Source organism: Cervus canadensis, chromosome 8, assembly GCF_019320065.1.
Source record: "Cervus canadensis isolate Bull #8, Minnesota chromosome 8, ASM1932006v1, whole genome shotgun sequence".
In the NCBI taxonomy this organism is placed as follows: Eukaryota; Metazoa; Chordata; class Mammalia; order Artiodactyla; family Cervidae; genus Cervus; species Cervus canadensis.
The window spans coordinates 40,552,812-40,576,422 of NC_057393.1; the positions used below are offsets into that span (position 1 = coordinate 40,552,812).

Genomic DNA, 23,611 nt, shown 5'->3' on the forward strand with positions numbered 1-23,611 from the left:
CAGACTTTTAGACTCTGTGGGAGAAGGTGAGGGAGGGATGTTCAGAAAGAACAGCATTGAAACAAGTATACTATCAAGGGTGAAACAGATCACCAGCCCAGGTTGGATGCATGAGACGGGTGCTCAGGGCTGGTGCACTGGGAAGACCCAGAGGGATGGGATGGGGAGGGAGGTGGGAGGGGGGATCGGGATGGGGAACACACGTAAATCCATGGCTGATTCATGTCAATGTATGGCAAAAACCACTACAATACTGTAAAGTAATTAGCCTCCAATGAATAAAAATAAATGGAAAAAAATAAAAAATAAAAAAAAGAGTTTTTAAGTTTCCAAATAGTTGATTGAGTTTGATTAAACATTTTAACAAATTTTCTCATTCTACTGAATTATAACAAAGGGATGGGGCTTATATATTTCTACTTGGAGGTGAGATTTTTATGGCTGGCCTAATGAATTATTAGTACTGATAACTTTTTTTAATGAGAAAACAAATATATTTTATGGGATTTTATTATATTATTCAAGGAATCTACATATCTTCTTATTTTGTATTTTCCTGATCTTCAAGTGAGGGCTTCCTAGGTTGCTCAGTGGTAAAGAATCTGCTTGCCAATGCAGGAGACACGGGTTTGATCCCTGGGTCCAGAAGATCCCCTAGAGGAGGAAACAGCAATGGCACTCCAGTATTCTTACCTGGAGTACCCCATGGATAGAGGAGCCTGGTGGGCTGCAGTACCCGGGGTTACAAAGACTCGGACATGACTGAGGAAAGGAGCACACACGTACGATCTTCAAGTACGTTAAGAAGATTTCTACTGGCACTGCTATCAATTTTTCTAATTTCTTACAGTTTTCGCTTAATATATTGTGATGTTATGTTTAACACTCCATCATTGCTAAGTCTGCATTGTGGAGTGTGCTCTGTGTTAATATAAAATGGTATTCTTGGTCCAGTTTTACCCATGGTATTCTTGGTCCAGTTTTACCCATTTTGCTGTGCATCAACCCTCTTATATCATCTTCTTCAAGATGAATTTACAATCTAGATTCCTCAGTTTAAAAGGTAATTTTCTTCCTCAGTAAACTACTCACTAGCACATCTAAACTCAGAAACAATGTAAATGTTTTAACATGACACTGTTTGCTTAAAAATTTGGAAACCCATGTTTCAGAGTGATCACAGTAAGATTATTACAGGAAAGTAATTCAAAAAAGGGAGAAATATGGCTCTTAAGAATGGTGATTATTACAATGACATCATATAATAGTGTATGTTCAGATGCTCAGTTGTGTCCGACTCTGTGCAACCCCAAGGACACAAGTTATTGTATATTAAGCTACATGACAGACATTTTACATATATCCCTAAAACTACAACCACTTTACAAGATAGATCTCTTCTATTTTAAGGATAAGAAAACAGTCCTAATGTACATAATCACTTTTGTTTTTGTTTTGTTCAAAAACAAGATCTGAACCTAAGTAAGAGTCTAATTTTTTTCACTCCTATGTCCTGGGTTTTCTAACAGAATGCATACTAGCTATGCAAACTGAAAGACATCACAACCTCTCAGAGCTCTTGTTTTTCCCACTGACAAAAAAACTTCCAAAGTTTAGAGTATTACTGTGCTTCAGTTCTATGAAACTAATTATAAACAGTGTGCTGAACAGTGGTACATTAACCACAGAATCCTTGAGAATAATATGAAACAGAAAACTGCTATTTTTTTCTTTGTGTAGCTCCAGGTTTATATGCTGTCTACTTTGGCAACTGCAATGGGAAGAGAGCAACATTGCTCTCTGTGTAGCATCCTCTCCCCTTTGGGATGCTCTCTCTCTCTTTCCCTGTGACATGGGGGGAGAAAGACGTGGGGCCTAGTCTTCAGCTTTGGATATATGCCCCAAGCCTCTGGCCAGAATGTCTGGTTAAGGATAGATACATACCCGAATTCAGGTAAACTAGAACCTAATCTAGAAATTTTTGCTTGAATTGTAGCTCTCGTCCCACTGCAGTTGCTAAAGTAGACAGCACATTAACCTGGAGCTACTACCTTGCCATTACTTGTGAAGAGTCTGCCTAAAATAAATGTATAGAAAGATGAAAAAAGAGAGTTGAGAGACAGATTTCTGACATATGTTAAACATCTAGATCCAGGTCAGAGTTTCTAGGTTTATAAAAGCCAATAAATGTCTCCTTATGTTTAAGCTATTTTGAGTTGGGTTTCTGTGACTTGAAACTGAAAAGGTTCTAATATATTAAAATACACTTCTTTTTTCCTTTTTAAAAATTTCTATTTTTACTTTGGCTTTGGGGATTAAAATAATAAAACTAACTTGGATAGGAGAACATAGTACAGTAGAAAGAATATTGGATTTGAGGTTAAGAGATATGGTTTTCAGTTATTACATAGACTAAATGACCAGGGGAAAATGATCTTTGCAAATCTGTTTTACCATTTATATTAAATGGGTTCTGAATTACATAATTGCTAAGATTCTTCACGGCTCAGTGGTAAAGAAACCACCTGCCAACGCATGAGACAAGGGTTTGATCCCTGGTCAGTAAGATCCTCTGGAGGAGGAAATGGCAACCCACTCCAGTATTCTTGCCTGGGAAATCCCATAGACAGAGGAGCCTGGGGGTTTCTGGTCCATGAGGTTACAAAAGAGTCAGACATGACTTAGTGACTAAACAACAAAAGATTCTTCAAGGTATAATAATTTTACAACTTTATGCATATATAGATTGGATAACAGGTTTAAATACCATGTATTAGTGAAACACAGTTTAGCCCAGGAGAATTACTGTGTTATAAAAAATAAAAACCTTACAGTCAGAGCTTTATTAAGCCAAAAAAGAGGATAATTATAGCTTACTTTGCTTGAAATGAAAAGATGAGAAATTTTCATTAGGTTACCATATGGGGAAACTTAATAAATAAGACTAGAAAAAAATAACCTGATTATACTAGCACACAAATTCATTCCTCAGAGAAACTAGAAAATTTCCTCTTCTTGGGGTCACTCAGAATAAAGTATCTATTACTTCTAGAAGATAGAAGTCTTCATTAAAGATAAGCTAATGAATTCATGTAGAGAGATAACAACACACAAGAACTTTAATAAAACTGCTTTGAAAACAAACCTTCTCCAAAAGAAAATCAAAACCTCAAAATTTTTTCCTAAAAGTTAAAGAAAGTAAGTATTAATGCATACTTAATCTGCCACCACTCTAGAAGGGAGAAGACAAAAGAAAGAGAGGAGTAGCAGAGGTTTTTGGTATGTTTGTCATGGAACAGAAGTTTATCTCTCTGAATTCAGAAATGTGGGGCATCTTTCCAAAATATACACTTACCAGTATTGGTAGGGCATTTTAATTCAATTCATAGTTGGTAATAAATATGGTTATCTATTTTAATTCTGAAATGTAAGTACAAATGCAAATAGGGTAAGGCATAGACTAGACGGGAAGCAATCCTAGAAGCTTTATTTGAGTGGGAACCATCAACACCTCATTTTAGACTTTTTGCCATGTGCTCATAAGGTAAAGACCAAATATGCAAAGAAATGATTCCTAGAAAAGTAATAACATGGTTGCTTTCTTATAAATTACTGAATAAAAGAGTCTTCCCTCAAGTAGTTATCCTACTTTCTCTTACTTTTTTTAAGTAACAGGTGATCAGTTGTACTTCGACTTCTCTGCAACAATCAAACCCTCAAGTATTATTTGGGTATTACTAACTGCATACTTTATGGTAAAGAGGCACCCACCACTCTGCCATCTAATTTGTACCAAGTATACCAAGAAAAATGGCAAGACTGCACTAGATTAATCTGAGGAGAGTCTCTGCAAAGTCTATAAATCTTAAAACAAAAACAGGACAACTAGCTCCTCTTTCTTCAAATCAACGGGGAGGAGTTGGGAGGAGCAGCATGGAAGAGAGGGTAGGGAAGATGGAGGGGAAGGGGAAGAGGAGGAGAAGAAATATTTTGCTCCTATAAAAATGTCACAAGGACATAACTTTCTTCAGTATCTTAGTGTTTCTCTGTAGTTAAAATTGGGCTTCCCTGACAGCTCAAGACGGTTAAGGATACAAGCAAAAGAACATTAAAGACAGTTCTAATAAAATTAATCCTACACAAACTGCAAAACTGATAAAATACATATATCTTCTATAATTGTGGTTCACAATTTCAAAAATTCAAATTCATAGACTCAACCTAAAATACTGCTAAGAGGATAAATCTCTTAGCAGATGTTTCAAGAATAAAACTACTTTGGATAATTAATTATATTTATTATAAGATACTTATTTCTCTGGAAAAAAATTCCACAGTTATATAACATCAGCTTTAATATGCTCCACTAAGTTTTCTTATGATAAGAGAAAGTTTATTTTTCTAAGCTCTCTTATTTTTATTTTCCACTAAGTTTTCTTATGATAAAAGACACATTTTTAAAAGTTAAAAATATATTATTATATATATTATTATTTCTAACCATTAGATGAGGTCATACTTGTAGATTGCAACAGAAAAAGTAAGACTGTTGTAGTACCTCTATCAAACAATTTTTCCCATTCCAAAAAAAACCTGAAAAGTATGAAGCAGGTCATGAAAGGACTGGAGATGCCACTTCTCTTCAGCATATGATGTCTCAGCTTAGCCAGCTACTAGTTTTCATCAAATACATGCATAGTGACACAAACAATAACTCCTGATTTGGAGTCCTTTTTGGAAACTTCAGAGGACATTGACATTTTCAAAACGGTGAAGTTTCTTGGCCCAGAAAAAGGCTTCTGAAGCAATCTCATTATTCTGTAGACAGAGAGTACACCTTAATGCCTAGCAAAACATATGGTTTTACAGCTCTGGTAAAATCAGAAGCTCTACCTGTCACTGTGACTCCATCCTGTGTTCACCAGAATGCATTGATGTGTAAGACTCTACCATTAATCCCAAGAGAAAGCTTATCTACTGTTGTGAAAGTATCCTACTGCTTCACAAAAGCCAAGTTTTGAATCACAGACTGTGCAAGAGGATTTGTCACAAAAAAAATCTACTGTTGAGAGAGTTGCCAAATTCAGGAAAGTCAGGACTTTAAATAAAGGATTCTTAAGAGGTTTTTATCAAGAAGTGGTAGCATCTATGCAATTCTTTGCTACACATTAAGTTCACTGGCTTTAGGAAGACAAATACTATAGCTAGACTTTTACCTGCATAATACACAAATTCATTAACACAGTTTAACTCTCCAATATTGAAACAAAACTGTGGAGTCATAATCCTTTCCTTCCTAACAGATGCAGGATCTTGCCAAAAATGATCTCAATAACTAGATGGCAAAGAAAATGACGCAACATGAATTTATCTGAAGAGTTTTAGAGAATTCTTATTTGCTAACACAAGCCTACCTAAAAAAAAAAAAAGATTCCAGTTTACTCTTTCATTCTTTCATGAGATAGGGTTCTGAGCATTTGTTTTCACCAAGAACAAAGTCAAAGCTAACTGGATATCAAAAATGACATAAAAATTGCCAAGTCAAAGACAATGGCATAGTTTCAATGTGTTATTTAAAGACTAAATAGTAGGACTCTTTCACGAAATTTACTACTGAGCAGAAAACCAAAGTTTAATTTTGCTTAATCTGTACCACTCGGATTTATTCATTACTCTCAAGCAGTGGCCACTGATTCTGGCATAAAAAAGTGAAACATAATTCGGGAATATTTAGTTTTTTTTTTTTTTTTCATAATTTTAAAAAGGTATATAATGTAAATAGTTTAAAAGTCCCTAACTTAAAGCTAGTTCTATGAAGCACAAGCTGGAATAAAGATTGCCGGGAAAAATATCAATAACCTGATAGGCAGATGACACCACCCTTATGGCAGAAAGTGAAGAAGAACTGAAGAGCCTCTTGATGAAAGTGAAAGAGGAGAGTGAAGAAGTTGGCTTAAAGCTCAACATTCATAAAACTAAGATCATGGCACCTGATCCCATCACTTCATGGCAAATAGATGGGGAAACAGTGACTGACTTTATTTTTTGGGCTCCAAAATCACTGCAGATGGTGACTGCAGCCATGAAATCAAAAGACGCTTGCTCCTTGGAAGAAAAGCTATGACCAACCTAGATAGCATATTAAAAAGCAGAGACATTACTTTGCCAACAAAAGTCCATCTAGTCAAGGTCATGGTTTTTCCAGTAGTCATGTATGGATGTGAGAGTTGGACTATAAAGAAAGCTGAGCGCTGAAGAATTGATGCTTTTGAACTGTGGTGTTGGAGAAGACTCTTGAGAGTCCCTTGGACAGCAAGGAGATCAGTCCTGGGTGTTCACTGGAAGGACTGATGTTGAAGCTAAACTCCAATCCTTTAGCCACCTGGTGCGAAGAGCTGACTCACTGGAAAAGACCCTAATGCTGGGAAAGATTGAGGGTAGGAGAAGAAGGGGACGACAGAGAGATGGCTGGATGGCATCACCGACCCAATGGACATGAGTTTGGGTAAACTCCAGGAGATGGAGATAGACAGGGAAGCCTCGAATGCTGCGATCCACCGGTTTGCGAAGAGTCAGACACGACTGAGTGACTGAACTGACCTGAAAGCTAGTTCTGGCTTCACATTACAAGTTTTCTATTTTTAAATTCTTTTTACCTTCTTTCTTTTCAAAGACCGAAATGTGTGGTGTTCATCAACCCTGTTTTAAATTTCTACCACTGCTTCGGTGACTGTACTTTAATTTGACCCATCTCTCTAGCTTTTCTTCTCCTTCAGTCTCTTTCCCTTGTGCTGTCCTACACTTACTCACTTAAGTACAGAAAAATTTACCTTCTATACTTTCAATCAGTAAAAGCAGCTGTTCCCCTCTACATGAAGAAAGAATGAACCAAAATAAACATCTCAGGTCCTCTGCTCTGGAATTCATTTTAGTGCTATCATTCCACGGTACACGCAGTATACAGAAATGTACAGCAAGTTATTATAATCAATATTCACCAAATCATGCATTAACAGTAAGATTCAATTTTGCAAACTATCATCAATAAACCATGCTTTGGTATCTTTAAATATAATTCAAAAAAGTAACAACAAATAAAACAAGTGAGGAAGAAGTAAAGGAACAAAATCAATGCAACTATCCAGCTGAAAATGATAGGTTATGACCACCTATGTCTCTGTTTTGAAGTTAAATTAAAAAGGAACTAGTTTAAACTTGAAGAAAGCCCTCCTCATTGTAACAATTATTAAAACTATAATAAATTTTCACATAAAGTTCAGAGGTCTTCCTCAATAGAGCTCTCTTTTCCCTATCTATCTGAAGTAGTTTGGTTTTTTTCCTTTCTTGGAGACAGAAATGTACAAACTCCCTTTGAAAGAAATGTAAACATGTTTTGTCATACTTACTATCTAAAGAAATAAATTCCTTGAAAATCACTGTAAAAATTCTCCCAAGAGTTCGCTTTTTGCTTTCATATGTATTACACAAATTTGTCAATGATTTTTAGCAGCCTTTAGTTTTCTGAATAAGAACCTTTGACTAATCTTAATTATAATTTCACTTACAAATATTCAAATCAAAAAATAATCTTTATGTATTATAAAAGTAAAGATCACACTTTACTAAGTAATGGCATCCAAGTTATTATCCAAAAACATTGTATTTTCAAGCAGGTTTCAGAAATATAAATCTTACTTTTGATCAATGTGCTACTTTTTAAAATGCTTTGTAAAGATTTCATGAGACCAAACTTTGCAATCCTGTTAATAGGTAAGATCTGCTAGCATGATATGAAAATGCAGGCATGAACAGAAAAACTGAATGAATCTGCCATTTGCTCGTATGAAAGTTAAGGTATCATACTGACTTAAATGTTTAGAGGAAGGAAAATAAGGGTTACCAACTATCTTTGTAAAAATTTATTTTCCAATAAATTCTCAAATCTAAGAAGACAGAAGGAAAAAAAAAATCAAAGATAACTTACCTTTTTGTCTCTGGTCCTTACTTCCCCGTAGAAATCTAGGGCCTCTTGTGCCTTTAAAAATTTGCCCCGATGTAACAAATATGCACAAATCATTACACCAGTTCGTCCCTTTCCAGCTTTACAGTGAATCGCTGCAACATGATTGTCATCCTCACTTAGCCATTGGTCAAGATCTTCACAAAAGGGCTTGATAAGTTCTAACTGTGGTGGATTATGGTCTTCAAAGGGATACTGTGCAACTGTGATAAAAAAATGACCTCAGAATAAGAAAATAATTTCACTTGAATTGCTTATTACAAGTAGGTTAACTTTAGAAATGTTGCATATAAATAGTTTAAAAATATCCGAACCATAAAGAAAAAGAATTTATTGTCTGGTAATTTTCTAATTTTTGAACAGAAAATAATCTCTCATTAACTCAAATTTATCCATTAGAAAGGTAAGTCAAGTATTGTTTTCCTCACTTCATGATGGAGGCAATGGAGGAGCAACATATCAGAGGTCACAGCATAACAGAGGAAGAGGTAAACTCACAATGAAACATCACATAGCCTCTTATCAGGACTCGCAATACATTTTCTAGCAGAAGGAACTGTAATATCTATAACACTGCATTATCACAAAGTATGTATTCCAAAGAAAGTACATAACACTAATAAATCAGCAGTGCAAAAGACTGCATTTTATGCTTTAACAAAAAGGCCAAGCATGTGGTTTTAAAGATGGTCTTGAAAATGTAACTGTTGCATACACACAACTCTAAAGACATTTACAAAAGACACTAAAAAAAATTTTTTTTTATAATGTATACAACTGTAGCAAAGTTTATCAAGTAAAGTTTCAGGACTTTTCACATAAGTTATAAGAACTCAAAACTTCTCTGTTCCCCATAGTTGGGGTTGAGGTTTTAAAAAAATTTTTTCTTAGAAATAAGACTTTAAATACATCACTTAAATTTTATCTTATTGGTCTCTGCCTAGGTTCCACTCTATAAAAATCCTTACAACATTCAACTAATTATCCTCTGTGTCATTTATATATGTGAAAAGTATGTCTTTTATATCTTCAACCAAATCATTCATAATGTGACACAGATACACTCAATTAAGCCTTTGGTATGACAGAACAGCTCTTCAGACAGTGACTGCTACTACAGGGAGTCTCAGGACAGCTTTGATTTAGTCATCTGCCTAGCTGAGCCACCATTTATCTTCATTTCCCCAGTGGCATACAAAAATATCCAGGAAAACTTGTTAAATGTCTATCCAAAGGTGGATAAGGCTCGATTAAAACACTCTTTGACCAGTAAATAGCAAAAATCCACTAAAAATGAAACATTCTTAGTAATAAATCTACCCTAGCTCTCAGTTATTAGCACTTCTGAATTCTTAAACCAACTGTTTGAAAGTCTGTCCTAAATATTTAGGAAGGAACAATAGCAAATACATTAGCTTCTCAATGTTCCCGGTCTCTAGTCGTTCTAAGAGTGCCACAAACACAAATGAAAGTTTTTGTGGACTCTGAGATAAAATATGCTACACCTGGAGAAAAACTCACTTAAAGCAGTTCTTGCTCTCATCTATCAGGCTCCTTTTATCTACATTTCATTATACCCTTTTTCCACTGTGCAGGTCGTGTTCCATTATAGAATTAAGTCATTCTCCTTTCTCCCTGTAATCTCTTACTATTACGTCAAACGCCTCAAACCACAGATATAACCCTTTCTTTATTCTGTTAGTCTATAAATTTTTCCCAGTTTTCAGTTAATTCAGTTATAGTCTCCCTCATTTACATGACACTTGTTTCCAAAAACACAACAGCAAAATTAGTTTCAAATTTTCTAAGATCATCTTTAAGATAAATATATCACTTAATACTTGAGATTATTCATTATTGGTATGACAGTAAAATTTAGACTGTTGGCTTCAAAAGTGTACCTATACTTACCTCTGCAATTAAATTTGGCGGTATCATAATGTCTTTCAGCACATCTAAAAGAAAAATTTTAATTTGATTTAAAATTATCCTGTGCACTTGAGGAAAAAAAGTATAACAGTAAAAAAATATTTTCTGAACCTTTATAATGTACCAGGCATTATGTTAAATATCTTAACTACTTCTTTTAATCCTAAGAATCCTATGAAGTAGGTACCATTCTTTAATCCACAGTTTACAATTAAGGAAATCTAGGTTTAAAATGCTAAGTGTACAATCAGAGCTTATACATTTGGTTACAAAACTTGTAATGTCACTAATATAAAACAGGGCAAATTCACCTGCATCCACACCTTCACCATTTCCTTTATGAATATTATACATGCTAAAGGACTTTTTTTTATTTCACATGTATGTGTAAATAACTAACTAGTTTCAATTTTATCTTTGCCTTATAGTTAAGCATACATAGTTTTCTCAAACTATTATAAAAGATGTATGTTAAAACAGTTAAAAAAAAAAAGTAGGGGCAAATTTAAAGCAAAGAATGAAAGTGAATGATGCTAATCTACTCCAACACAACATTTACTCAGTTATTTTAAACCTGATCTTTCCCTTGGTAGATAAGCCAAACGTCATCTTTTTCAATAATCTCTCAGGTTGTAAATTTTAATTAAAGTCTGAGAGTAATGAAAAGGTAGTAAGTAAAATCAATAGAGAAAAACATTGACTTAGCATATTTACTGCATGCTAAAATTTGTCTTTTTACCAGTAGTCACACATTTGCTATCATGCACTGGCTGACTCATGATAACAGGCCACACTTACAGGCTCAGAAAGGGATTCCATACATTAAAGTTTGTGGTCAGCAGCATCCTGGTAACTCCAACCACTAGTCAAACCAGGTTAGCACTTTAAAACAAATAAAGCCTTTTAAACCACCACTGCAAAATCCCCAAATAATCCTGCGGGGGTGTTATGTAATACAAAATATATATTTCCATGTTAATTTTCTTAAAAAACTGAAAAACTCTGAATGCTGAAACAAAACTAGTTCAAAGAGTTTCAAATAAGCAGTTATGGACCTGTGTTTTACATTTAAAAATCCTGAGGATATCTGTAAAGTTCTTTTATTTTAAACAGTTTTTAAAATGAAATCCACATGAAGAGAGGGAGTCCCCTGGCAATCACGTGGTTAGGATGGCGCTCTCACTGCCGAGAGCCCAGATTCAACCCCTCGTCGGGGAACTAATATCCCACAAGCTTTGTGGTTGTGGCAAAAAAAAAAAAAAAAAAAAAACACATGAAAGTTGAAATAACTCTAAGCAAACTGCAATCCACTAATTTTTAACTGGTTAGATCTGAAACAAATCAGCTTTTATACTACCACTGAAAACCAAGTTTTCCCATTTTAGGATATTGTAATTCAGTATACTGAGTTTGCTAGAAAGAAAATTTATTTAATAATGATATGCATATATACACATCCTTGCTAAACAATTTCATATTCACTTATATTTTTTTAAAATGACATAAAGAAGAGAACTAACCATGAAAATAGTACCATTTTACACTGTCTTTGGTACAGATTAAAGAGGAGTATGGTCAATAGTGAACAATCCATGAAAAATGAAAGTCAGTGTTAGTTGCTCAGTTGTGTCTGACTCTGCGACCCCATGGACTGCAGCCTGCCAGGCTCCTTCATCCATGGAATCCTCCAGGCAAGAATACTAGAGTGGGTTGCCATTTCCTTCTCCAGGGGATCTTCCCGACCTAGGGATCAAACCCAGGTCTCCTACATTGTAGGCAAATCTTTACCATCTGAGCTACCAGCGAAGCCAAAGAGTCCATAATGGAATATTTTATAAGGAATCATGTAAAGATAGGGCTTAGGAGACAAGGGGAGCACTATATGCCAGGAAACAATTCTAAGAAACTGGTCTCATGACAGCAAAACAAAAATAAACATTTTGAATTTCATACAACTTCAGTTATCTATAAAATTCCCATACTTTTTCAGCAGCTCAAACACTATGACTACCTTCATACTTTGATTCTCAAGTAATATCGTTAACAGGAAAAAAACAGAGGGAAAGTGAAAACCATGAGCTACTAAATGTCTACTAGATGTGCATACCTTACAAACAAGATTCCATGTTTGCAAATTCATCCTCACAATCATATAATAGTTAATATTATCTCTTTTATATATAAGAATGCTAAGATTTAGAAGAGCATTACAAAACTTGCCCCAAACCACAATATATAAATGGAAGAGCCCAGCACTTCTGATTACAAAAGCTGAACTTTTCTCAGTACTGTTTCACACTTTCACATAAAACAAAGAATATAAAACAGTTTAGAAAACAACAACAAATTTTAGTCAAAGTCAGCATTCCTACAAGAGCATTATTTGGCATAACAGAACCAACAAACAGTGATAATGAAAACATGACAAAAAAAATTGCAAAAATCTCTACAAGTATGGATAGGGAGTATGTGAAAACATATACTGGGTCTGGTAGGGATAAAAGTGATCTGGGGAGAAGTTAGTAGGGTAAAAAAGAAGACCCTCAATTAAAGCTTCTCTGATAACTGCACAAATACACACACACACTATTCCTTATAAATTTTTTGTGGTATTTTAGTGATAGGACAAGTTTTACAAAACAAACCAAAATTGAACATACATGAATGGGAAATGGGATTTGACCAAGACAAGTGTTAGGAAGATTTAACCCTTTATGCTTCCTTATAAATAGAACTCAAAAGACATCTTTTAAAAATCATCATCTCCTTTGGCTTTTACGAGATAAAAAAATGAAGATACACTGAAAGAGTTTTTATGAAGCAGCAGAAAATGAAGATAGGGATAAGATTAATAGGAGAAGTTTCCAGAGAAGTGAGACTTGCCACAGATTCAGCTAGGCATGTAGGTCTCTTCTTTACTTTCTTCAACAGAGCTATCCCTATCTTACAAAAGAAAACTTAATAGATAAAAATTAGTAACAGCTAAAGGTTTACCACAAAAAGATGGAGAGTTGTATGTTAAAGAGAATATATGATGAAATAGTCAACCTTTTAAAAATTAGTATCTGAGGAACATTTAACTTCCTCAAAGGTAAGAACTATATTATCTCTTTATACCCTATCTTACCCCTCCTCACCTTACCCGCCTCAGAAGATAGATTACAGAGGAACATACAAAGATGAAATACACACACTTGCACAAAATGAATTGATTAATGTACTAATTCACCAAGTATATCTGAATTTGGTTAACGATTTGAGTCTAATTCTGTCCTTTCTTAAAATAACCTTACTGAATGTCTAATAATATAGAAATATAAACAGACAGTCAATTATTAGAAAGTCCATGTTAAGAACTCATCTTCATCCACATATGTCATAGTTGCCATAAAAAAATTTAATATACTATTGAATACAGGTATGTTAAGTGCAAGTATTTTAAGATCTTTCCACTTACAAATGGTTTCAAAGACATATATCACATGTTATTAATATCCTAAAAATAAAAGAAACAAAATAGAAACATCTGCTACTTATCAGACCCACTTACCCAGAGCCAGAAATATAAACAGGGATAGGTAAAGAAGATTGAAAAATGATGTCAGAAATCAAAACATGCTATAACTTGGTAGTTCTAGAAACTTCTGAAGTAAAATTTGGGGAGGTTAAAACAAACAAACAAAAAAACCAGAAAGGGAATATTGGTATCAACAATGGATGGTCTGCTAACATATGTACCTGTGTGACCTTGTTCAACTCACTTAACTTCTCTAGGCCTCAGATTCCCCATCTGCAAAATGAGAAGGTTGAACTAAATGATCTCTTTCAGGTACTTTCCAATTCTATGATTCCATTAAATGGATGGGGGAATAAGGGAGTTAAAATATGTGCACCAAAAGCTACTCTCAACTAATAATGAGACAATTCATTAACTTGAGAGTCCAATGTTTGGATATACAAACAGGCAATCAAGTTTCCAGGCTAGATCCCAATGCCAACTTTAACCAAATAACACAAGTGACCCACAATACTGACAGTACAAACCTAAGTTCTAAATTCTGGAAGCAGGAAGCCACTGCATACAGGAATGAAAAGTATTTCCTTTCTTTTCTTTGGATATAATGTTAAACCCTTCCTTCTGGGGCTCTAGATGCTCAATCCTCAGAGTCTAAATCCAAAATGACTCATTTAGTGAACTCTAGCTTTTGACAGTTCATGACCTCTTTTTTTTTTTAAACTTAAATTCTAAATCCGTTTATTCAAAACCTACAAAACTCTGTGACTTATTTCCCTCCACATAAAAACCTCTGGCACCTGCAACAAAAGTTGTTGCAGAAGAGGTTAATCCAGAAAAGAGAAAGATATATGCACAGATCATTTGTAAACTGGGACCCACCTAAACTAAATTTCTACAGCACCTGTTACTTTCTTTCATTTTATTATTTTAATACCACTGCACCCTCCACACACCATAATCTGACCATAATGGACCAAATCTAGCATAATTACTGCCATATTCCTAGACAGTATTACACCAGCAAGCTTCTCACATGCCATTTTCTAGGCCTACAATACCATTTTCCCTCCTCCTAAGCCTGATCAACCTTCATGATTCTTTTCACCTCAGCTCAAGCATTCTGTTCTTTATGAAATCTTCCCCATAACAGGCAATCACTATTTTGACTGTTGTCCATATAGCTCTCTTCTATACAAGAGTACCTCTTCTGTAATACTTTGTCTACTTTTCACATTAGACTAATTACTTGAGGGCTGGAACAACATCTTATTCACCTCTGCACTAGCTAACGTTTTAGAATGTCCAACATGTAACAGGCACTCAGTAAATGTCTGCTTCTTTGTGGATCTGAGGAAATCATTTTACAACTAAGAGAAACAACACCCACGCCTATGTCACTCTCAGATCTTCTTAAGTCTTATCAGAGCACAAAGATCACTAAATTAAAGATAAAAAAGCAACATGCCATAAGCCAATAAGGCACAGAGATGCTTTAATTTTTTTGGTGAATATTTGAAAGCCCACTCTAGAAAAGAATATTCTTCTTACATCTGATAAACTCTACAGAAATTAAAATAGTGGATAGTATATATAACTTGGTATTAAAATTTTTTCCAATGCACAATTTATACATATCACACAGGAAAAATAAAAGCCATGTAGAAACATACCACATTTTATATATCATTTTTAGAATTAGAAAATGGTCAATATTTAGGGAAGAAAAAATGGTCAAGGGCAAAAATGGTAAGATATTAATATTTTCCTCACATTTTTCTTTCCTTCTTTTCCTTCTTTTCCACATTTCTACTCACAAAGTCAAAAGAAAAAAGGAAAAGTTAAAGATAAGGTCAGCTAGCTGAATCAAGAGGCAATCCTTACACCCCTGCCTCAAACAAGAAGAACCAGCCATTTTAACAATTTTAGGTAACTTATTTATCTTATATTACAGTTAGACAATATACTAATAACTTTTTCAGTCAATTGACCTAGAGACACAGAACAAAATTATATTAGAAGCATCCCTCCATAGAAGATGGCATTGACGCTTTAATAGAAGCTCTGTGTGAATTACACTTCCAGTTACCACATGGTTATGGGCGCAAAGACGGGCTAGATGCCAAGTCATTTAAAGCAGATCAAGCAACATGAATCTGTGCTGACACTGTTTTACCTCATCACTATACTTTCTAAATGACCTAACAATGCTCTCAATCAAGACTTCTTGAACTAATTGTAATAGGAATACAATTGTTAAATTTTATCTTTAACTCTACTTCACTCTAACAAGGAAACAACTTTCACTCAATAGTTATTTTAGAAGATATTTGCAAGCATACAAACAAGAAAACATACTTACAGATTGTATATCTTGTAATGGTTTTTATGCTTTGAATCCAAAAACCTTAAAACAAAACAAACAAACAAAAAGCCACCATTAACAAAAATGAGCTAACATTTGAAATTACATTAATACTATGAGAGAAACCAAAGACAGATTCTATTTTTGCTAATCTCAAATGTAATTTAAGAAAAATAAATAAACTCCAGTAAATATTCCCTCCATGGGTTTAAGCTAGTAAGCAGCTCCTTCTTATATAATTATTACATTACACAGATTTATACAATCTGAAGTAAAGCCATAGCTTTTCATAAAATGAATATTTTCATAATCTCTCTTTAGCCTAACATAATGAAGTTGTGTTAAGAAATAACTTCTTTAAAAAGCATTATTAGCATTTAGCTCAAGTTACCTAGCTTATTCATTTTCTTGAGTCACATGCAATCTAGTAATCTTAAAAATAATCCTGGTAATTCAGTCATCATTTCTTTCAAACTAAAAACATTTGATATTTGAAAGATGCAAGTAATAAGTACTAGTTTTGTACAGTGTATTAGACATTTTCACATACATATCCTTATTTGATGCTCACAAAGATCTGAGAGGTAGAGCTTATTCACATTTTACAGATGAAGGAAGCAGGTAAAAGAAATTATAGGACTTGACCGAGGTCATACAGCTACTATGTCAAAAACCAACACCAAAGACCTCACTCTCAACAACTAGTTATGAAACTAAATAACAATTACAGCCAACACTTTATATGCCAGGCACTATTTTAGATACTTTATGCATATAAACTTATCAAATCCTGTGAGGTAAGTAACAGAGGGATTAGAAATTTGTAAGGCTGAGGAAATAGAATAAATAGAAGAACAAATGGAAAACAGAAGAGACGACTTTAAAAGACCTAAAATCTAGGAGATGCAACATATGCATAGGTATCCCAGAGAAAAAAATCCATGAAATAATTCAAGAAAAAGACCACAAACTGAAGATCATGAATTTCCAAACTGAAACGGTATAATGAGTATTAAAAAAAAAAACAAAAAACTAAAACAGACCCAAATAAAGGCATACATATTTTAGCGAAGTTTCGGAATATTGAAGAGATAAACCTAAGATCCTAGAAACTGCCTCAATCAGGTTTCATTAAAAAAAAAATCTGGAATCAGAATAACTTCATTCTTTTAAATGGCAACACCAGCAGCTAGAAAACAATTAGACAAAACTTTCTGGCTTTACATTATTCCTAGTCTAGAATTCCATAGCTAGATACACTATAAAACAAGTGTGAATCTAATAAAGGCATTTTTAAATAAGCAAATTCTCAAATAATTTTGATTTCCACATATTCTCTTGCTCAGGAAATTATGAGAAAATTACAAGAAAATGTGTTCTACCAGGACAAGGGTGGGATACCTATGAAAAAAGATGACAAGTTCCAGAAACTGAAGAATTCAACTCATGAGAAGAAAACAAAAAACAGAGAATCCCTGAATGAATCGTGAAGGAACAACTCAAGTAGTCAGTCATACAACAAGCTCAGAGAACAACTAAGCCAGTTTAGGGACGATCAGAAGGTTCCTGAAGAAGATGAAATTGATATAACGCCAAATGTCCTCAAACATTTCCAGACATTTAAACTTAGGGGTAAGTTCAGGGACAAATTAAAGTTAAGAATGCAGAGACTAAAGAAGAGAGAGCAAGAGGAGGAGAAAGGGAGGAAGAAGGGAAAACAAAATGTGTAGAAAAAAACAGGTATAATATACTATATCGTTTATGTTGAGCTCAGTCGCTCAGTCGTGTCCAACTCTTTGTGACTCCATGGACTGCAGCACACCAGGCTTCCCTGTCCATCACCAACTCCCAGAGTCCACCCAAACTCATGTCCATTGAGCCGGTGATGCCATCCAACCATCTCATCCGCTGTTCTCCCCTTCTCCTCCTGCCCTCAATCTTTCCCAGCATCAGGGTCTTTTCCAATGAGTCAGCTCCTCACATCAGGTGGCCAAAAGACTGGAGTTTCAGCTTCAACAACAGTCCTTCCAATGAACACCCAGGACTGATCTCCTTCAGGATGGACTGGCTGGATCTCGTTGCAGTCCAAGGGACTCTCAAGAGTCTTCTCCAACACCACAGTTCAAAAGCATCAATTCTTCAGTGCTTAGCTTTCTTTATAGTCCAACTCTCACATCCATACATGACCACTGGAAAAACCGTGACCTTGACTAGATGGACTTTTGTTGACAAAGTAATGTCTCTGCTTTTTAATATGCTATCATAGCTTTTCTTCCAAGGAGCAAGCGTCTTTTAATTTCATGGCTACAGTCACCATCTGCAGTGATTTTGGAGCTCCAAAAAATAAAGTCAGTCACTGTTTCCCCATCTATTTGCCATGAAGTGATGGGACCAGATGCCATGATCTTAGTTTTTTGAATGTTGAGCTTTAAGCAACTTCTTCACTCTCCTCTTTCACTTTCATCAAGAGGCTCTTCAGTTCTTCTTCACTTTCTGCCATAAGGGTGGTGTCATCTGCATATCTGGGGTTACTGATACATTTCCCGGCAATCTTGATTCCAGCCTGTGCTTCACCTAGCCCAGCGTTTCTCATGATGTACTGTGCATATAAGTTAAACAAACAGGGTGACAATATACAGTCTTGACATACTCCTTTTCCTATTTGGAACCAGTCTGTTGTTCCATGTCCAGTTCTAACTGTTGCTTCCTGACCTGCATACAGATTTCTCAAGACGCAGGTCAGGTGGTATGATATTTCCATCTCTTTCAGAATTTTCCACAGTTTGTTGTGATCCACACAGTCAAACACTTTAATATAGTCAATAAAGCAGAAACAGATGCTTTCTGGAACTCTCTTGCTTTTTTAATCACCCAACGGATGTTGGTAATTTGGTCTCTGGTTCCTCTACCTTTTCTAAAACCATCTTGAACATCTGCAAGTTTACGGTTCACGTATTGCTAAAGCCTGGCTTGGAGAATTTTGAGCACTGCTTTGTTAGTGTGTGAGATAAATGCAATTGTGCAGTAGTTTGAGCATTTCTGGCATTGCCTTTCTTTGGGACTGGAATGAAAACTGACCTTTTCCAGTCCTGTGGCCACTGCTGTGTTTTCCAAATATGCTGGCATAATGACTGCAGCACTTTCACAGCATCATCTTTCAGGATTTGAAATAGCTCAACTGGAATTCCATCACCTCCACTAGCTTTGTTCATAGTGATGCTTCCCATGGCCCACTTGACTTCATATTCCAGGATGTCTGGCTCTAGGTGAGTGATCACACCATCTTGATTATCTGGGTCGTGAATATCTTTTTTGTACAGTTCTTCCGTGTATTCTTGCCACCTCTTCTTAATATCTTCTGCTTCTGTTGGGTCCTTACCATTTTTGTCCTTTATTGAGCCTATCTTTGCATGAAATATTCCCTTGGTATCTCTAATTTTCTTGAAGAGATCTCTAGTCTTTCCAATTTTATTGTTTTCCTCTATTTCTTTGCACTGATCACTGAGGAAGGCTTTCTTATCTCTCCTTGCTATTCTTTGGAACTCTGCATGCAAATGGGTTTAACTATAAATGACATTTATCTAGTTATGACATAAAAACTCAATATTGATAAAATCAAAATTACAATATAACTACTGGAAGTATAGGAGAATGAAGACATGTGGCTGGATTAAGGGGGGGGGGGGGCGGGGGGAAGAAGAGTCCATAAACTTGAATGTGAAAAAATATGTTTCACAGTCAATCAAGCAGTACTTAAAACTTTATCACTAACCGATGTCACATTATGGTTTTTGAAGATAACAAAATATTATTTACAATCAACACTGCATAATTAACATTAGACCTGTCAATAGATTTAAATGTGTTAATAACTATTATTATATATTTTAAAATATTTTATAACCACTTACAATCAAAACTAATAGGCATATTTATAATCCTATGAATTTAATTTTATCAATTTAAATCATTCTAAGAAACAGTACATAAACTTCAACAGTCTGTCTACAAGATACATGGCATAAGATTATGAACCCTTGCCATGGGGCAGTGGTTGTTAATTAACCCTATAGATCTGATTCTAGTACTTCATATGTAAATATTTAAGGTATGTGTAACTTTTCCTAATTCTTTTTTTTAACCCACTACTTCAACCAACCCAGGAAGCACTGATTCTGCTATGAAGACTTCTACTGAACTATAAATAATATTACAGGAAAAAGTGGTATGTTACAGACCCTTTCACTCCTGTCTCTTTTACCCTGTTTATCTTCTATATTCCTGGACCTTTCTCAATTTGTACTTTTGGATTTTTCTTTAAAATGAGGCAAAATTTACATGTAGTGAAATACATAGATCCCAGGTATACAATTCTATGAATTCTGTAACAACAATTCCAATCAAAATATAGGACACTTTTTCCATCCCAGAAAATTCCCTCATGCCCATTTGCAGCAAAGCCCCACCAAGCTCTCAGGTAGCTACTACTATTACCATATATTAGTTTGGCCTTGTTCTTTAATTTCTTTTCAATGCAATCATGAAGTATGCATTTTTTTTAACTGACTGCCTTCACTTATTTTTTTTTTTTAATTTATCCATGGTGTAACATGTATCACTAGTTCATTCTTTTTATTCCAATTATTATTCTGTTGTATGAATATACCATCACTGACCCATTCTTCTTTGATGGATATTTGGGATTTTACAGTTTGGGGTTATTATGAACAAAGTGCATAAACGTTCTTGAGCAAGTCTTTTTTGGGGACATATGCGTTCACTCCCTTGAGTAAATAATAGCTAGGAGTAGAACTGCTAGGTCACAGAGTAGATAGGGGTGGGTGGATACTATCTCTGTGAGAAACTACTGAACACCCTCCCAGAGTGGCTGTTCTAGTCCACATCCTACCACATTTTACGAGTTTCAGTTGCTCCACAGTCTGACCAACATTTGGCACTGTCGGGCTTTTTTTAAATTCTAGTCCTTCATTTTTTTATTAGTCATTTTTATACTTTCTTTTGTGAAATGTCTAAGTTACTGGCTCATTTTATCCCCCAACTGGATTGTCTTTTTCATTACTGATCTAAAGGAATCTTTTATATATTCTGGGTATGAGTCCTTTGTCAGATATTTGCTGCCGATGTACAACTTGCCTTTCCATTTCCAATGTGCTTTGATAATCAACAACTTTAAATTTTTATAAAATTCAATATATCATATTTTTCTTTTGTTTAGAACCTTGTAGTTTCTCTGAGAAATCTTTCCATACACAAAAAACAGTTCATAAAGATATTCTCTATTTTTTGTTCTAGAAGCTTTATACATACTTTTAGTCTCTTCTCAGTTTCTATTTTAATTTGGTTGGAAATATAGATAATGCTAAGGACAATTAGAGTATCTAAAACATGGACAAATTATTTCAAGGACAGTGATCATAAAATTTAATAAACAACAACTCATTGCTACCTGCTGTATCTTCCACCATGGGTTGCTTATGAGAGAAAATGAATAAGCAAAACACAGTCTACAAAATACAATTTTCTCTCAGAAAGCCTACAATGTAAATGTGAGCAGAGGAGGGGAGGGGAGGTATTATGGAGGGTTAACATTTCATTTTTAGTTCATTCTGAGTTTGGTAACTTTATGGTTTGAATCCAAATACATAAACCTACACTATATTAATAGGAATGTACACATCCCATTGCCCAGCTCCAGGGAATACTATTCAAATGCGGTAGTCCTGTGTACACTTAAACTGGAACCCAAAGGAGTGACAGGACACATACCAAAATGATCACAGTGGTTACCCTGGGTTTTCAGGGAAAGATGGGCACTTTCATGACATACTTTCAACACTTCTACAATTCTGTTGTTAAAACATAAGCACATACTACTTTCAAAAGAAAAAAGTTTTCTGTCCTAATGTATTTCCCCAAAAAAGTAAGAATTGATGAAGTTATATCACACTGTTTTACCTCCAAAGAGAGGGCTTCATGAAAGTCTGCTGCTGCTGCTGCTGCTAAGTCGCTTCAGTCATGTCTGACTCTGTGTGACCCCATAGACGGCAGCCCACCAGGTTGCCCCGTCCCTGGGATTCTCCAGGCAAGAACACTGGAGTGGGTTGCCATGAAAGTCTAGGTTCTTGAAACAGTATTTTTTAGAGTTTACATAAAATTATTATTTTTAAATACTGCTTTTGAAGTGCAAAAAACAAGAATCAAAGTTTTTTTATGTGACAACAGTCCTCTTTGAGAAATAATTAGTTTTAATGAGATTCATGCAATCCCTATTTATAAAGACTCGTGAGGTTTTTCTTAATTGTATTTTCATTCATACTGAGCCTGTTCTGAGGATATTAAAAAAAAAAATTTACTAGCACACACTTGGTGCCAAATCACAAATCTGACATCAGTGAGAAATGATGTCAGCAAAACAGAAATGATTCATTAAAATGCTGGTAATGTGTTATTCCTTTAAACCCCTCCTAGAGGTTCCAGCCATGAAAATCTTTTTCTTCAATTTCATCAACACACTTTTTATGTTACTTCAGCTAGTTACTACTTTGTTTATAATGTATATTCAAAGATAACTGTTATCCTTTGTTAATGTTCAAGGATTATTTATTATGGGCACAACTGCTAAGAATTTCTGCTTCCCATTCTTTTATTTTTCTACATTCCATTCAGGAAGGACAAAGGCTTACTGAATAGTCTCATTTGATTCCTTATAACACACACTTAAAAATAAAACCACTAAAAAAATAAATAAATAAAAAAAATAAAACCACTTCACTTCTAAAAAAGAAAAGTATCTATAAGGGTAAACTTTCATTAAGTTAAATATTCCACAAAATAATAATGATTGAGCTAGTAAAATGAAAATAGATTGGCGATGGCAAATAGGTTCCAAACTGGTGGTGGCTTATTGAAGTGCAATGATAAGGCTATTAAAACAATATCCAGGTTGGAGACTGAGAAAGAATATGATGATTGATGATCAATGTCTGCCATTAGTGAGGGAGAGAGAATAAAATAAAAATGTTCACTCTGCCATCTCTAGAGGACATCAATACAAACTTAAGGGTTGTTGTTATTCAGTCACTAAGTTGTGTCCAACTCTGCGACCCCACAGAATGCAGCACGCCAGGCTTCCCTGTCTTTCACTATCAACTTAGAAAAAGAAAATTTGAAGATTATAAATTATTATACAGTAGGCAAAGTTACTGTAACCAGATAAAAGTTTATAATGAATAAGCCTTAAAAAGCTTTGTTCTAAAAATATTTTTTTACACTGGCATTCAATATAAAGGGGCCATCTCTTAAAATTTCTCTTACAGGAGCATGTATATACTTTTGATCATTATAGAGTACTGGTATAGGAGTTTTTCTCTTGTAAATAACTGCAAAATTGGGGAAAATATATGAGGAACTAAACAAAGGCAGCAGAGACCTATGATCTTCAAGGAAAAAGAAACCTTACCTGCCTCGTGCAAAACCTGAAGTTTACCTTTAGAGATACTTTTCTTTTTTAGAACTAAAGTGATTTTATTTTTAAGTGTGTGTTATAAGGAATCAAATGAGATTATTTATTCAGTAAGCCTTTGTCCTTCCTGAATGGGATGTAGAAAAATAAAAGAATGAGAAGCAGAAATTCTTAGCGGTTGTGCCCATAATAAATAACCCTTGAACATTAAAAAAGGATAACAATTATCTTTGAATATACATTATAAACAAACTAGTCAAGAAGCAACAGATAGACTAGGACATGGAACAATGGACTGGT

At 34.7% G+C, this 23,611-nt stretch overlaps 1 protein-coding gene across 2 annotated transcripts in view; it reads right to left on the minus strand.

The window, feature by feature from the left end:
• The window catches only part of PTEN (phosphatase and tensin homolog), a 99,529-nt gene that overhangs the window by 20,595 nt on the left and 55,323 nt on the right, over positions 1–23,611 (minus strand). For both annotated transcript variants that reach the window (XM_043476098.1, XM_043476099.1), the window contains exons 3-5: positions 15,826–15,870; positions 9,932–9,975; positions 7,985–8,223 (exon numbers count right to left, since the gene is read on the minus strand). In XM_043476098.1, the coding sequence (XP_043332033.1) occupies positions 7,985–8,223; positions 9,932–9,975; positions 15,826–15,870 (328 nt within the window). The remainder of the gene's footprint in view (positions 1–7,984; positions 8,224–9,931; positions 9,976–15,825; positions 15,871–23,611) is intronic.